The 14,233-nt window shown below is 39.1% G+C and overlaps 1 protein-coding gene across 4 annotated transcripts in view; it reads right to left on the reverse strand.

The window, feature by feature from the left end:
• Positions 1 to 14,233, reverse strand: part of LOC128703002 (uncharacterized) — an 805,350-nt gene that overhangs the window by 2,901 nt on the left and 788,216 nt on the right. For all 4 annotated transcript variants that reach the window (XM_053797525.2, XM_053797523.2, XM_053797522.2 and 1 more), the window contains 2 exons: positions 13,399 to 13,527; positions 11,688 to 11,843 (listed from right to left, as the gene is read on the reverse strand). In XM_053797525.2, coding sequence (XP_053653500.2) covers positions 11,688 to 11,843; positions 13,399 to 13,527 — 285 coding nt within the window. The remainder of the gene's footprint in view (positions 1 to 11,687; positions 11,844 to 13,398; positions 13,528 to 14,233) is intronic.

Consider the following 14,233-nt stretch of genomic DNA (forward strand, 5'->3'; position numbering starts at 1 on the left):
AGGCACAAAGGACATGTGTGCAAAGTGGAGTGAATTGCAAAGTTTTGTGGAGAAATATCACCTTAAAGCTGCTGCAAGCCTTGTCTGCAACATGTTCAATGAAAATCCCTTGTCCCATTTTAGGCAACTCTTAAAGAGATGCCAGAAACTGACCTCTGGACAGATTTTTTTGTGTGACAGGGGTCCAGTGACTCAAGCTGGTTCTTGTACCAGTAAAAGACAAAGAAGGGAAGTAACCCCAGATAGGGCCTTGATACCTGAAGTCCTTATGGAAAGGGATTTCCCTCCCAAACAATAACCTCTCTATCCCCTCCTTGCCATCTTCCATACGCCAACAAGAGTCTTCAATAATAGTAGTAGTGATGCTAAATGTTCATTTATCCATTAGTCATTTATATTGATTTCTCATTGTTTTCTGTATGTAAAACTATAGAGATTCTCTAAATGTATTCTTTGTTAATATTTTTGGGTGTCTGGAACGGTTTAATTGGATTTACATTATTTCTTATGGGAAACATTACTTCATTTTCGTATGATCTGGTTTTCATCAAACTTTTTCAAACGAATTAATCATGAAAACCGAGGTTCCACTGTACTTATTGTTGCAAATCTCTGGATGAAGAAAAAAACAATGCGATCTAAAACCTTTAACTTTTATGTTTCTCACAAAAAATAATCAATTTCACCCACTCTGAGGTAAATTTTAGGCCAATTCCATTTCTCAAACCCACCCAATTCCTGGCCATTTCATGAGTATGCTTTCTGTTGTGTTGATTGAACACAAGAAATTACCTGTACAACTATCAGAACTACCCTACAAATTACCTAGGTGGTAATTTGGCCAATTTTACATAAAATTCAATTTAAAAATAGTTCAAAATAAACACTGTGGGCACTCTAGCCACTAAAGCAACCACTTTCCTATATTCACTAATTACATCCCAGACCTCTCATATTTGAATCCATCACAAAAAAAAAAAAAAAAAAAAAAGTTTTACCTTATTTGACAGATAAGTCAACTGCAGATATAAATCCAGATGTAATCCTTTTAACCCTTTTGAGGCCTAGTTCCTAGGCCATTTGTGTATCCACATGCTCTTACACTACCATCTATAGGATGAATGTGGGATATACAAACTAGCTGCTTCAGAAGCAAAATGCTATATCTAATCCCAGCTAATAAAATATAACCAACAATGATTGATTATGGTTTGAGCCATCCAAATAATTGAAAGACCTATATAAAAAAAAACTGACTGAGGGAGAGTTCAGGGCCCCTACCCTTCCTCAGAAAAATTGCCGGAAACCAAACATTTGAGATTATTTTGGTCTGAAACTTGCTAAAATCATTTTATTTCACTAACATGTCTTTCAGTCTATCAAAAGTACAGTCATTAAAACATTAAAACACCTAAATTTCATTATTTTAGCCATAACACAGAATCAGAGGCTAGCCATTCCCATCATGCACTGCTTGGGTCAGGATTTTCTCTATACTGAACACACCCACCAGATAGACCCATTCTCTCATGTCTAAGCCAGAATTTTAGAATCACAGAATATTTGAGGCAACTATTATTTAAGACAATATAGATCTATGTGAGCAACACTGGCCTCAATGCCACATGTGAGAGACAGTGAAAGGGTTAAAACTGTTCAATGAAAAATAAAATTTCATTTTTTTTTTTTTCAACAAGTCGGCCGTCTCCCACCGAGGCAGGGTGACCCAAAGAGAAAGAAAATCCCCAAAAAGAAAATGCTTTCATCATCATTCAACACTTTCACCTCACACATAATCACTGTTTTTGCAGAGGTGCCCAGAATACAGCAGTTTAGAAGTTTTTTTTTTTTTTTTTTTTTGTTGTCCAACAAGTCGGCCGTCTCCCACCGAGGCAGGGTGACCCAAGAAAGAAAGAAAATCCCCAAAAAGAAAATACTTTCATCATCATTCAACACTTTCACCACACTCGCACATTATCACTGTTTTTGCAGAGGTGCTCAGAATACAACAGTCTAGAAGCATACACATATAAAGATACACAACATATCCCTCCAAACTGCCAATATCCCAAACCCCTCCTTTAAAGTGCAGGCATTGTACTTCCCATTTCCAGGACTCAAGTCCGACTATATGAAAATAACCGGTTTCCCTGAATCCCTTCACTAAATATTACCCTGCTCACACTCCAAGAGATCGTCAGGTCCCAAATATCATTTGTCCCCATTCACTCCTATCTAACATGCTCATGCATGCTTGCTGGAAGTCCAAACCCCTCGCCCACAACACCTCCTTTACCCCCTCCCTCCAACCTTTTTGAGGACGACCCCTACCCTGCCTTCCTTCTCCTACAGATTTATACGCTCTCCATGTCATTCTACTTTGATCCTTTCTCTAAATTACTAAACCACCTCAACAAACCCTCTTCAGCCCTCTAATACTTTTATTAACTCCACACCTTCTCCTAATTTCCACACTCCAAATTTTCTGCATAATATTTACACCACACACTGCTCTTAGACAGGACATCTCCACTGCCTCCAACTGCTTCCTTGCTGCAGCATTTACAACCCAAGTTTCACACCCATATAAGAGTGTTGGCACTACTATACTTTCATACATTCCCTTCTTTGCCTCCATAGATAGCATTTTTTTTTGTCTCCACATATACCTCAATGCACCACTCACCTTTTCTCCTTCATCAATTCTATGATTAACCTCATCCTTCATAAATCCATCTGCTGACACATCAACTCCCAAATATCTGAAAACATTCACTTCTTCCATACTCCTCCTCCCCAATTTGATATCCAATTTTTCTTTATCTAAATCATTTGATACTCTCATCACCTTACTCTTTTCTATGTTCACTTTCAACTTTCTACCTTTACACACATTCCCAAATTCGTTCACTAACCTTTGCAATTTTTCTTTAGAATCTCCCATAAGCACAGTATCATCAGCAACAAGTAACTGTCACTTCCCATTATGTATTTAATTCCCCATAATTTAATCCCACCCCTCTCCCAAACACCCTAGCATTTACTTCTTTTACAACCCCATCTATAAATATATTAAACAACCATGGTGACATTACACATCCCTGTCTAAGACCTACTTTTACCGGGAAGTAGTCTCCCTCTCCTACACACCCTAACATGAGCCTCACAATCCTCATAAAATCTCTTTACAGCATTTAGTAACTTGCCACCTATTCAATACATTTGCAACATCTGCCATATTGCTCCCCTATTCACTATCATATGCCTTTTCTAAATCCATAAATGCAATAAAAACTTCCCTACCTTTATCTAAATACTGCTCACATATATGCTTCAATGTAAACACCTGATCTACACATCTCCTACCCACTCTAAAACCTCCTTGCTCCTCCGCAATTCTACATTCTGTCTTGCCTCTAATTCTTTCAATAATAACCCTACCTTACACTTTTCCTGGTATACCCAGTAAACTTTTTCCTCTATAATTTTTACAATCTCTTTTGTCCCCCTTCCCTTTATATAAAGGGACTATACATGCTCTCTGCCAATCCCTAGGTACCTTCCCCTCTTTCATATATTTATTAAACAAAAATACCAACCACTCCAACACTATGTCCTCCCCTGCTTTTAACATTTCTGTCATGATCCCGTCAGTTCCAGCCGCTTTACCCCCTTTCATTCTACATAATGCATCATGCACCTCCCCCACACTCGCATCCTGCTCTTCTTCACTCCTAAAAGATGATATATCTCCCTGGCCAGTGCACGAAATGACTGCCTCCCTTTCTTCGTCGACATTTAAAAGTTCCTCAAAATATACTCGCCATCTACCTAATACCTCCATCTCGCCATCTACCTAATACCTCCATCTCCCCATCTACTAACTCCCCTTCTCTGATTTTAACTGATAAATCCATTTGTTCCCTAGGCTTTCTTAACTTGTTTAACTCACTCCAAATTTTTTTCTTATTTTCATTAAAATTCCTTGACAGTACCTCTCCCACTATCATCCGCTCTCCTTTTGCACACTCTCACCACTCTCTTCACCTTTCTTTTACTCTCCATATACTCTACTCTTCTTATAACACTTCTGCTTTGTAAATACCTCTTATAAGCTACCTTTTCTTCTTTTATCACACCCTTTATTTCATCATTCCGCCAATCACTCCTCTTTCCTCCTGCACCCACCCTCCTATAACCACAAATTTCTGCCCCACATTCTAATACTGCTTTTTTAAAACTATTCTAACCCTCTTCATCCCCCCCCCCCCCCACTACTCATACTTGCACCAGCCCACCTTTCTGCCAATAGTTGCTTATATTTCACCTGAACTTCCTCCTCCCTTAGTTTATACACTTTCACTTCCCTCTTACTTGTTGCCATTTTCCTCATCCCATCTACCTCTTACTCTAACTGTAGCTACAACTAGATAATGATTCGATATATCAGTTGCCCCTCTATAAACATGTACATCCTGAAGCCTACCCATCAACCTTTTATCCACCAATACATAATCTAACAAACTACTTTCATTACGTGCTACATCATACCTTGTATATTTATTTATCCTCTTTTTCATAAAATATGTATTACTTATTACCAAACCTCTTTCTACACATAGCTCAATTAAAGGCTCCCCATTTACATTTACCCCTGGCACCCCAAATTTACCTACTACTCCCTCCACAACATTTATTCCCACTTTACCATTAAGAACCCCAACAAAAGTACTCTCACACTTGGTTCAAAACTCCCCACGCAATTACTCAACATTTTCCAAAATCTCTCTCTCCTCTATACTTCTCTCTTCCTCAGGTGCATAAATGCTTACTATAACCCACTTCTCACATCCTTTATTTTACTCCACATAATCCTTGAATTAATACATTTGTAGTCCCTCTTTTCCTGCCATAGCTTATCCTTCAACATTATTGCTACTCCTTCTTTAGCTCTAACTCTATTAGAAACCCCTGACCTAATCCCATTTATTCCTCTCCACTGAAACTCACCCACCCCCTTCAGCTTTGTTTCACTTAAAGCCAGGACATCCAGCTTCTTCTCATTCATAACATCCACAATCATCTCTTTCTTATCATTCGCACAACATCCACGCACATTCAAACTTCCCACTTTGACAATTTTCTTCTTATTCTTTTTAGTAATTTTTACAGGAAAAGGGGTTACTAGCCCATTGTTCCTGGCATTTTAGATGACTTTTACAACATGCATGGCTTACGGAGTAAAGATTCTTATTCCACTTCCCCATGGATATAAAAGGAAAAGTAATTAGAACAATAACTAAGATAAAATCAAAGAAAACTCAGATGAGTGTGTATAAATAAACGTGTACATGTATGTTTAGTGTGACCTAAGTGTAAGTAGAAGTAGCAAGACGTACCTGTAATCTTGCATATTTATGAGAGACAAAAGACACCAGCAATCCTACCATCGTGTAAAACAATTACAGGCTTTCGTTTTACACTCACTTGGCAGAACGGTAGTACCTCCCTGGGTGGTTGCTGTCTACCAACCTACTACCTCTAAAATTTCATATGAATTGTATATATAAAATTGTCAATCCTAAAATGTAACATTACCAACACCTCTATCTTATTTTTTACACACAATGTGTAACAAATTTGACCCTTGTTTTAACATAGTTGCACTACTAAAAACAGAATGTTAAATTAAAAACCCATATTAATTAAACTGAAGTACATATAGAAAAAATATAACAATTCTGGGCTGTATGATCCTTGTGGGTTTAGCATTGAATCTGATTATTAAAATGTGTAACAATTCTGGGATCCTAACCATTTTTTTGTAAGCTCTGCAATTCACCAAGAATAAAGTTTTTTCCCATTCCTTAAATTATGTTGTCACTGCTTGTTAATTTGGAAATGTGTGGAGAGGGTTGATGCGACTATAATACCTGTACAAATGTATGACAGTATTATCACTACTATCAGCTCCCACATTCACAATCACCTGCCAACATCAGCAAAAACACTGCATATTACTGGTCTTTTTTTTTTTTTTAACTAAATATGGTATATACTGTTCAGTGACATCTGAACAGACTAATTGACGTGTGAATGATGGTGTAAGTGTTCTTTTTTGGGTCAGCATGCCTCAGTGGAAGACAGCTAACATTTAAAAAAAAAAAAAATATGATCAGAGTAATACCTTATCTTTCATCAAAAAAAAAGTGAGAAACTTATCAAAACAAGAAAAGTTTAAGGTTATTACTAGGTAGCTCGATTGCTAGCACACTCAGCTCACATGCTGAGGTCCAGGGATTGATCCCTGGTACAGGTGGAAACATTAGGATGTGTTTTCTTAAGACACCTGCTGTCCATGTTCACCTAGCAGTAAAATTGGTACCTGGGTGTTAGTCAACTGGTGTGGGTCACATCCTGGGACAAAATTGACCTAATTTTCCCATAATGCTCTACATAACAGGGGGCTCTGTATATAGCAGTATGTCACTGATGTTGGCCAGACCTGTATAAATTGTACAGCCTCTCCTCACTTAGCTATGTATTCGTATACCAATGACTTGGATTTACGATGGGCTCTAACCAATATGCATACCAAAATAATGTATATTAGAGCTGATTTCCTCTATTCTGTTTATTATAATATACAGTACACTACTCCTAGGTAGTAGGCTGGTAAACAGCAACCGCCCAGGGAGGTACTACCATCCTGCCAAGCGAGTGTAAAACGGAAGCCTGTAATTGTTTTACATGACGGTAGGATTGCTAGCGTCTTTTTTTCTGTCTCAAACATGCAAGATTTTGGGTACGTCTTGCTACTTCTTCTTACACTTAGGTCACACTACACATACATGTACAATCATATATGTATATACAGGTCTCCCTCAACATTCACGTTTTCAGCTTTCGCGGGCTTCACACATTCGCGAATTCCCAACCGCCAAATTCCCAGCCGCCAAATCATATTCAAGTTTCCCGCCACCTGCGAGTCCCTACTACCCTCCCTCCGACCCCCGCAACTGGCAGCCAGCCCTCCCACCACTCAGTGTGGTGAGTGTTTTGTTTGTTCATTATTTGCTATTAAACTGCAGTATAAATAATGTAAACCCATTCATGACTGCATATTGGAATGGTTATTCGGACAGGTATTGGACGGTGACATGTGTTTACTCTTGAACACAGCAAAGAATCAAACATTTCTGCTACTGCTAATAATAACAATAGTAATAATAATAATAATAATAATAATAATAATAATAATAAATACGATATAATTGAAGAAGGAAGTTGTACAAAAATACGAGGGAGTGGTTGACACATCGTCAGTGTGGCTTTGTTTATGCTGGAGTGAACATTAGTCTCCCTGCTCTAATAAACATTTCACAATAATTCATTGTGTTTGGTACTTGTAGATTGAGTGCGACTGGAGTGGTAGAGGCAGTGGTTGAGGCAGCTGTTGAGGCAGCGATTGTGGCAGTGGGTGAGGCAGCGATTGAGGCAGTGGGTAAGCAGCGATTGAGGCAGTGGGTGAGGCAGCGATTGAGGCAGTGGGTGAGGCAGCGATTGAGGCAGTGGGTGAGGCAGCTGTTGAGGCAGCGATTGTGGCAGTGGGTGAGGCAGCTGTTGAGGCAGCGATTGTGGCAGTGGGTGAGGCAGTGATTGAGGCAGTGGGTGAGGCAGCTGTTGAGGCAGCGATTGAGGCAGTGGGTGAGGCAGCTGTTGAGGCAGCTGTTGAGTCAGTGGGTAAGGCAGCGATTGAGGCAGTGGGTGAGGCAGCTGTTGAGGCAGCGATTGTGGCAGTGGGTGAGGCAGTGGGTGAGGCAGCTGTTGAGGCAGCGATTGAAGCAGTGGGTAAGGCAGCGATTGAGGCAGTGGGTGAGGCAGCTGTTGAGGCAGCGATTGTGGCAGTGGGTGAGGCAGCGATTGAGGCAGTGGGTGAGGCAGCTGTTGAGGCAGCAGTTGAGGCAGTGGGTGAGGCAGCTGTTGAGGCAGCTGTTGAGGCAGTGCATGAGGCAGCGATTGAGGCAGCGATTGAGGCAGCGATTGAGGCAGCGATTGAGGCAGCGATTGAGGCAGCGATTGAGGCAGCGATTGAGGCAGCGATTGAGGCAGCGATTGAGGCAGCAATTGAGGCAGCGATTGAGGCAGCTGTTGAGGCAGTGGTCACTGAGGCAGCTGTTGAGGCAGCGATTGAGGCAGTGGTCACTGAGGCAGCTGTTGAGGAAGCGATTGAGGCAGCTGTTGAGGCAGCTATTGAGGCAACTGTTGAAGCAGCGACTGAGGCAGTGGGTGAGGAAGAGATTGAGGCAGTGGTATTTAATAACATACATGTTATTAATAATAATAATACATGTTATTAATATGTACTATTATTATTTATAACATATATGTTATTAAATACCACTGCCTCAACCGCTGAATTATTGTGAAATGTTTGGAAGAGCAGGGAGACTAATGTTCACTCCAGCATAAACAAAGCCACACTGACGATGTGTCAACCACTCCCTCGTATTTTTGTACAATTTCCTTCTTCAATTATATCATATTATTATTATTATATTATTATTATTATTATTATTATTACTATTGTTATTATTAGCAGTAGCAGAAATGTTTGATTCTTTGCTGTGTTCAAGACTAAACACATGATGTCACCGTCCAATACCTGTCCGAATAGCCATTCCAATATGCAGTCATGAATGGGTTTACATTATTTATACTGTAGTTTAATAGCAAATAATGAACAAACAAAACATTCACCCCACTGAGTGGTGGGAGGGCTGGCTGCCAGTTGCGGGGGTCGGAGGGAGGGTAGTAGGGACTCGCAGTGGTTGGGGAAGTGGTGGAGGCATTGGTGGAGTCTGTGGTATTTAATAACATACATGTTATTAAAGCATAACATGTATATATTTAGTACAATTACGATTGTTCATGGTTCAACAAGTTAAGGAAGCAGTATTGTATTATATTTCCCTACAATATATTGGGGCACCAAACATTCACGGTTTTTCAACATTCGCGAGGCTCTTGATCCCCTAACCCTCGCGAATGATGAGGGAGACCTGTACACACCCCTCTGGGTTTTCTTTTATTTTCTTACTAGTTCTTGTTTATTTCCTGTTATCTCCATGGGGAAGTGGAACAGAATTCTTCCTCCGTAAGCCATGCGTGTTGTAAGAGGCGACTAAAATGCTGGGAGCAAGGGGCTAGTAACCCCCTTCTGTATAACTAAATTGAAAAAGAGAAACTTTTGTTTTTCTTTTTGGGCCATCCTGCCTCTGTGGGATACGGCTGGTTTGGGGTGTGTGTGTGTGTGTGTGTGTGTGTGTGTGTGTGTGTGTGTGTGTGTACTCACCTATTTGTGGTTGCAGGGGTCGAGTCTTAGCTCCTGGCCCCGCCTCTTCACTGGTTGCTACTGGGCCCTCTCTCTCCCCGCTCCATGAGCTTTATCAAACCTCGTCTTAAAACTGTGTATGGTTCCTGCCTCCACTACGTCATTTTCTAGGCTATTCCACTGCCTTACAACTCTATGACTGAAGAAATACTTCCTACTATCTCTCTGACTCATTTGTGTCTTCAACTTCCAATTGTGGCCTCTTGTTTCTGTGTCCCCTCCCTGGAACATCCTGTCTTTGTCCACCTTGTCTATTCCATGCAGTGTACTCACCTATTTGTGGTTGTAGGGGTCGAGTCTTACCTCCTGTGTGTGTGTGTGTGTGTGTGTGTGTGTGTGTGTGTGTGACAGACAGAGACAGAAAAAAAAAAACTACTCTATAAACATATAAAAATATACTAAAAATGTTATAAATGGTGCAAAGGTGACATTAAAACAATATCAAAGATGACTGACACAAACTCACTACCATTATAGTATGCTCCTTGCTTAGCGACAAATTTGTTTACCAACGTGGTCTTAGGAACAGAACTTAGTCGTTGAGTGAGGAGAGGTACATGTACTGGTAGAAATTAATTATTATTATGTCCTGTTATTTTTTTCATAATTATGTACAGTGATATGCCCTTGCCCAAAATGCTCTGCATAACAATGGGCTTTCAACATGCACTTAACTGTAACCCATATCTGTATGAACAACGTATCATGGTGAAATAAACTTATTTGAATTTTGATATTAAGGGCAGCGATGGTCCAAGGCACATCTGTGTCAACTATTAGGATGCTCTTATAAACTAATTCGTGCTAATAATTCTATTTAAACAAAAGATTTAAGGCATGGTTTCATTATCCTCACAATCAGTGATAGGAAAACAAAATGATATTGAGGGAGAATTCCTATCAATTTTTATATAAACATTATCTCTGGTATTCTCACACTGATAATGCAAAGGATATGAAAATGCTGAAAGGATTCACTGCCATGTAGAACGCAGCTAATTTAGTCATCTGTTAATCATACTTATGACTCCCATGGTGATAAACAATTTATATACGAATGGCATACAAGGTGGTAGCCATACAAACTCTAATTATAATTTTTATTATTATTATAATAATAATCAAAACTATGTGCTAAACCCATCAGTCATACAGTGCTGCAGGGGAGAGAGTTTGAACTGTGAAATATGTATGATCTGAAAGGGTGAAGAGTATAATGGAGAAAAAGAGTTTGTAAGGCAGTATAATCAAAGGTTGGGTAATAAATTTGTTATCACAAACTCAAAGAAACGGCGTCAAAGGTGGGGCAGTCAGCAAGGAAGGAAGATAAAGTAAGGGTGTTACAGCAGTGACAAAGTCAGAGGTAAATTATGCGTGCTCGGTGATGTACAGGACAGTCCAACAGAATATGGCAAACTAATATATAAACTCCAAACATTTATCATGGTGGTGGTGCTGAAAGATCACCCCATGAATTTATCATTTAATTAATTCTCACAGTATTATTACCTAATTTTCCCCAAATTTATGGCCTAACTAAAAATTTGGCATACTTAAAGTCCCAAAATTTTAATAGCATTCTATAATACCCAAAAACCAACTATTAGCAATATTCAAGAGTGAAATAATTATCAATTGTATTATAAAAAAACGTAAAGGTTAACATGACAAATAACCTACGGAAAAAATACAAATTTTACTTAGAAAAGACTTCTTAATACTACAGCAATCACTGCATGTTGAAATCACACTACAACAGTATATTTTAATGTGTGGAAATTAGGAGGGGGTGTGGAGATATTGAAAGTATTATTTAGAGGGCTGAAGAGGGATTATTGAGGTGGTTTGGGCATTTAGAAAGGATGGAGCAAAAGAGGTTGACTTAGAGGGTGTATACATCTGTAGTGGAGGGGAGGAGGGATAGGGGTCATCCTAGGAAAGAATGGAGAGAGGGAGTATAAGAGGTTTTGTGTGCAAGGGGCCTGGACATGCAGCAGGCTTGTGCGAGTGTGCTAGACAGGAGTGAATGGAGACTAATGGTTTTCGGGACCTGACGAGCCGGTTAGCCGGACTCGAGTCCCAGAGATGGGAAGTACAATGCCTACACTTCAATTGAAAGGTGGGGTTTGGGATATTGGCTGTTTGGAGTGACATCTAAACTGTCATATTTGGGCACCTCTGCAAAGACAGTGATATTGTGTGAATGATAGTGAAGAGGTTTCTTTCTTTTTTGGGTCACCCCTGCCTTGGGGTTGAGAAAAAAATGAAAATACTTTTAACTGGTAATCCTCACATTTTGATGAGTGTCTTGGATAAAGAGCATGATGGGGGAATCGACATCACTCATCTTGCGGTAGAGGGAGTTGAGGCTGAAACCATTCTCTGCTGTGCTAAACACCAGTTTCCACGAGTAACCCTGGGCACGGGCTGGCAACTTCCTGTACAGACTCTGTGTACAAACACATGATGTTATATGCATCAACAAGTCAAAAAAAAAAAAAAAAAAAAAAAAAAAAAAAAATAAAAAAAAAAAAAAAAAAAAAAAAGCTCTAATAATCAACACAATGAGCTGAAAAATGAAGTACAGTAATTAATAAACAACAACGGGCCCAAGACTGATCCCTGTGGAACGCCACTTGTTACAGATCCCCACTCGGATTTAACCCCATTTATGGACACACTCTGCTTCCTGTCAGTAAGATCCACGAGAGCACTTTTCCTCCAATGCCATGAGCTGCCACTTTCTTTAACTGTCTAGATTTCGTTCGGCCTCAAAAGCTTTACTTTAATATTATCCCCATGGAGGGTTAGCTTCACCCAGGATAACCCAAGAAAGTCAGTGCGTCATCGAGGACTGTGAGTGGTACATTTGGGCCTAGATATGAATACATCTATGTGGTATGTGTGCACCACATAAAACAGATCCTGCAGCACACTGTGTATAATGAGAGAAAAAAAATGAAATCATGATTTTTCGATTAAAACAGCAACTTTGCAGTGTTTTTTTCGTATGTTTTTTATAGGTGTATTTGCGATTTCTTGGTCTCATTTGATAGAATGGAAGACATATTACAGAAATAGAGATGATTTTGATTGGTTTTAAGAAATGGCTTGAAACTGAGCTCAAAGTAGCAGAAATGTTAAATTTTTGCCGATATTCAAGAGTAAACAAATGACCTCACACATCTAATACACGTCAGCTGGTGGGTCTAATATACATTCACAAATATAAGATACAGTATTGCATAACAGTAAATCCTCTAGATTTGTCTAACTTATAACCCATTTTGTAGAAAAAGTCAGTCGTCATTGGGGTCCTTAATCTTGTCCCCCAGGATGCGACCCACACCAGTCGACTAACACCCAGGTACCTATTTGCTGCTAGGTGAACAGGACAACAGGTGTAAGGAAATAGTATATAATAGCATCATGTATCCATTGGCCTTGAAAATGGCCAAAGAAATAACAGTACCCTTGCCTTCAGCTACTTCTTACAGCTGACTTACATGTGGCTGTCCCCGAGTACATGTATGTGCATGTGTGGTGTACAACCGATTGCTTTCATGACTACTTCAACAAAATCTCTACACCTGACTGACCAAGTCATATGCATACACGAGATTTAAACCTGTACACTAGCCACACTCATTAATCTGTCTTCTTTTAAAAGGCGATGGAAAACTATGTGGTTAGAATTTATTTTACTTGTATGGAGGTCAAAATTCATAAAGTATAATGTTTGTTGTGGCTTTGTAGCATCAATGAATATCATGCAGCTCTTTAGAATGTTTTTTATGAATTATCATAGTTTGGTTCTTTATATTTCTCTGTTCATGTTTGTACTGCTCAAATTACAAAACAAAATTTTTATCAATTTATTAATACAACACCAGATGGTAAGTTTGGTACAGCATATGCTATACTGTACAGTACTGCAAAAATTATTCTATATTGTCACAATATGCTGTATACTGATTACAAACTGTACAAAATCTGCCACATACCTTTCGAACAACATCTGTGATGATTTCTGATGCACCATTGATGTCAGGCAGGAAGGCTTCAAGATCTAGGCTGGTGAGGGAACCCGAGGAGTATAGCGCTCTTCGTAACTCTTCACTCATGGACACCACCTGCCATTACAGCGCAAAGTAATAATTAAATGTATTTTCAGGATTATTATACTAATAACCTCTTAAACAGATAGTACTCTCTCACGACATAGGCCCAAATAATGGCAACATTAACAGCAATTTTAATCAAATTTTATATTAAAACTTAGCTTTATTTAAAAAAAAAATTGTTTTTAGAAAATTGTACAGAAATTTAATACAGTACTTTCCACCTGAGACACTTATTTTTGTGTTTAGGAACTTATTACTACACACATAATAATGAGATTATATTGCTCAATATAACTTTTGTTCTTCACATGAAAATGTTATTTGAGAAAGACAACAGGTGCCACCATGCCCAGTTCACAACTGGAGGATATAATGTGAAGAATTACCTTTTTAATTTTTATAAATGTTACTTTTATACAGTAGTAGGTAGATACGTATATTAATTTGGAGTATTGTACACATTTCAAGAAAAAGGCACACCTTGCTCTAAAGCTCAAGATAATTAGAAAATTAAAGTTGAAACTATTAACTAGAGCACAAAGAGCAGTGACAGCCTCCCTACTGGAAGAGGACTTTCTCTGGATTATTAATCCCAAAGGGTAGGGTTAATAACCCAAGAAAGCTAAGCTGTGTAGCTCAATTCCATTTAGGTCGTTCAGTCCTTCCACAGGATACGACCCCACAATAACAAAGTAACTGCTAGGGATCAGTTTAC

The sequence above is a fragment of the Cherax quadricarinatus genome, chromosome 86 (genome assembly GCF_038502225.1).
Source record: "Cherax quadricarinatus isolate ZL_2023a chromosome 86, ASM3850222v1, whole genome shotgun sequence".
Classification (NCBI taxonomy): Eukaryota; Metazoa; Arthropoda; class Malacostraca; order Decapoda; family Parastacidae; genus Cherax; species Cherax quadricarinatus.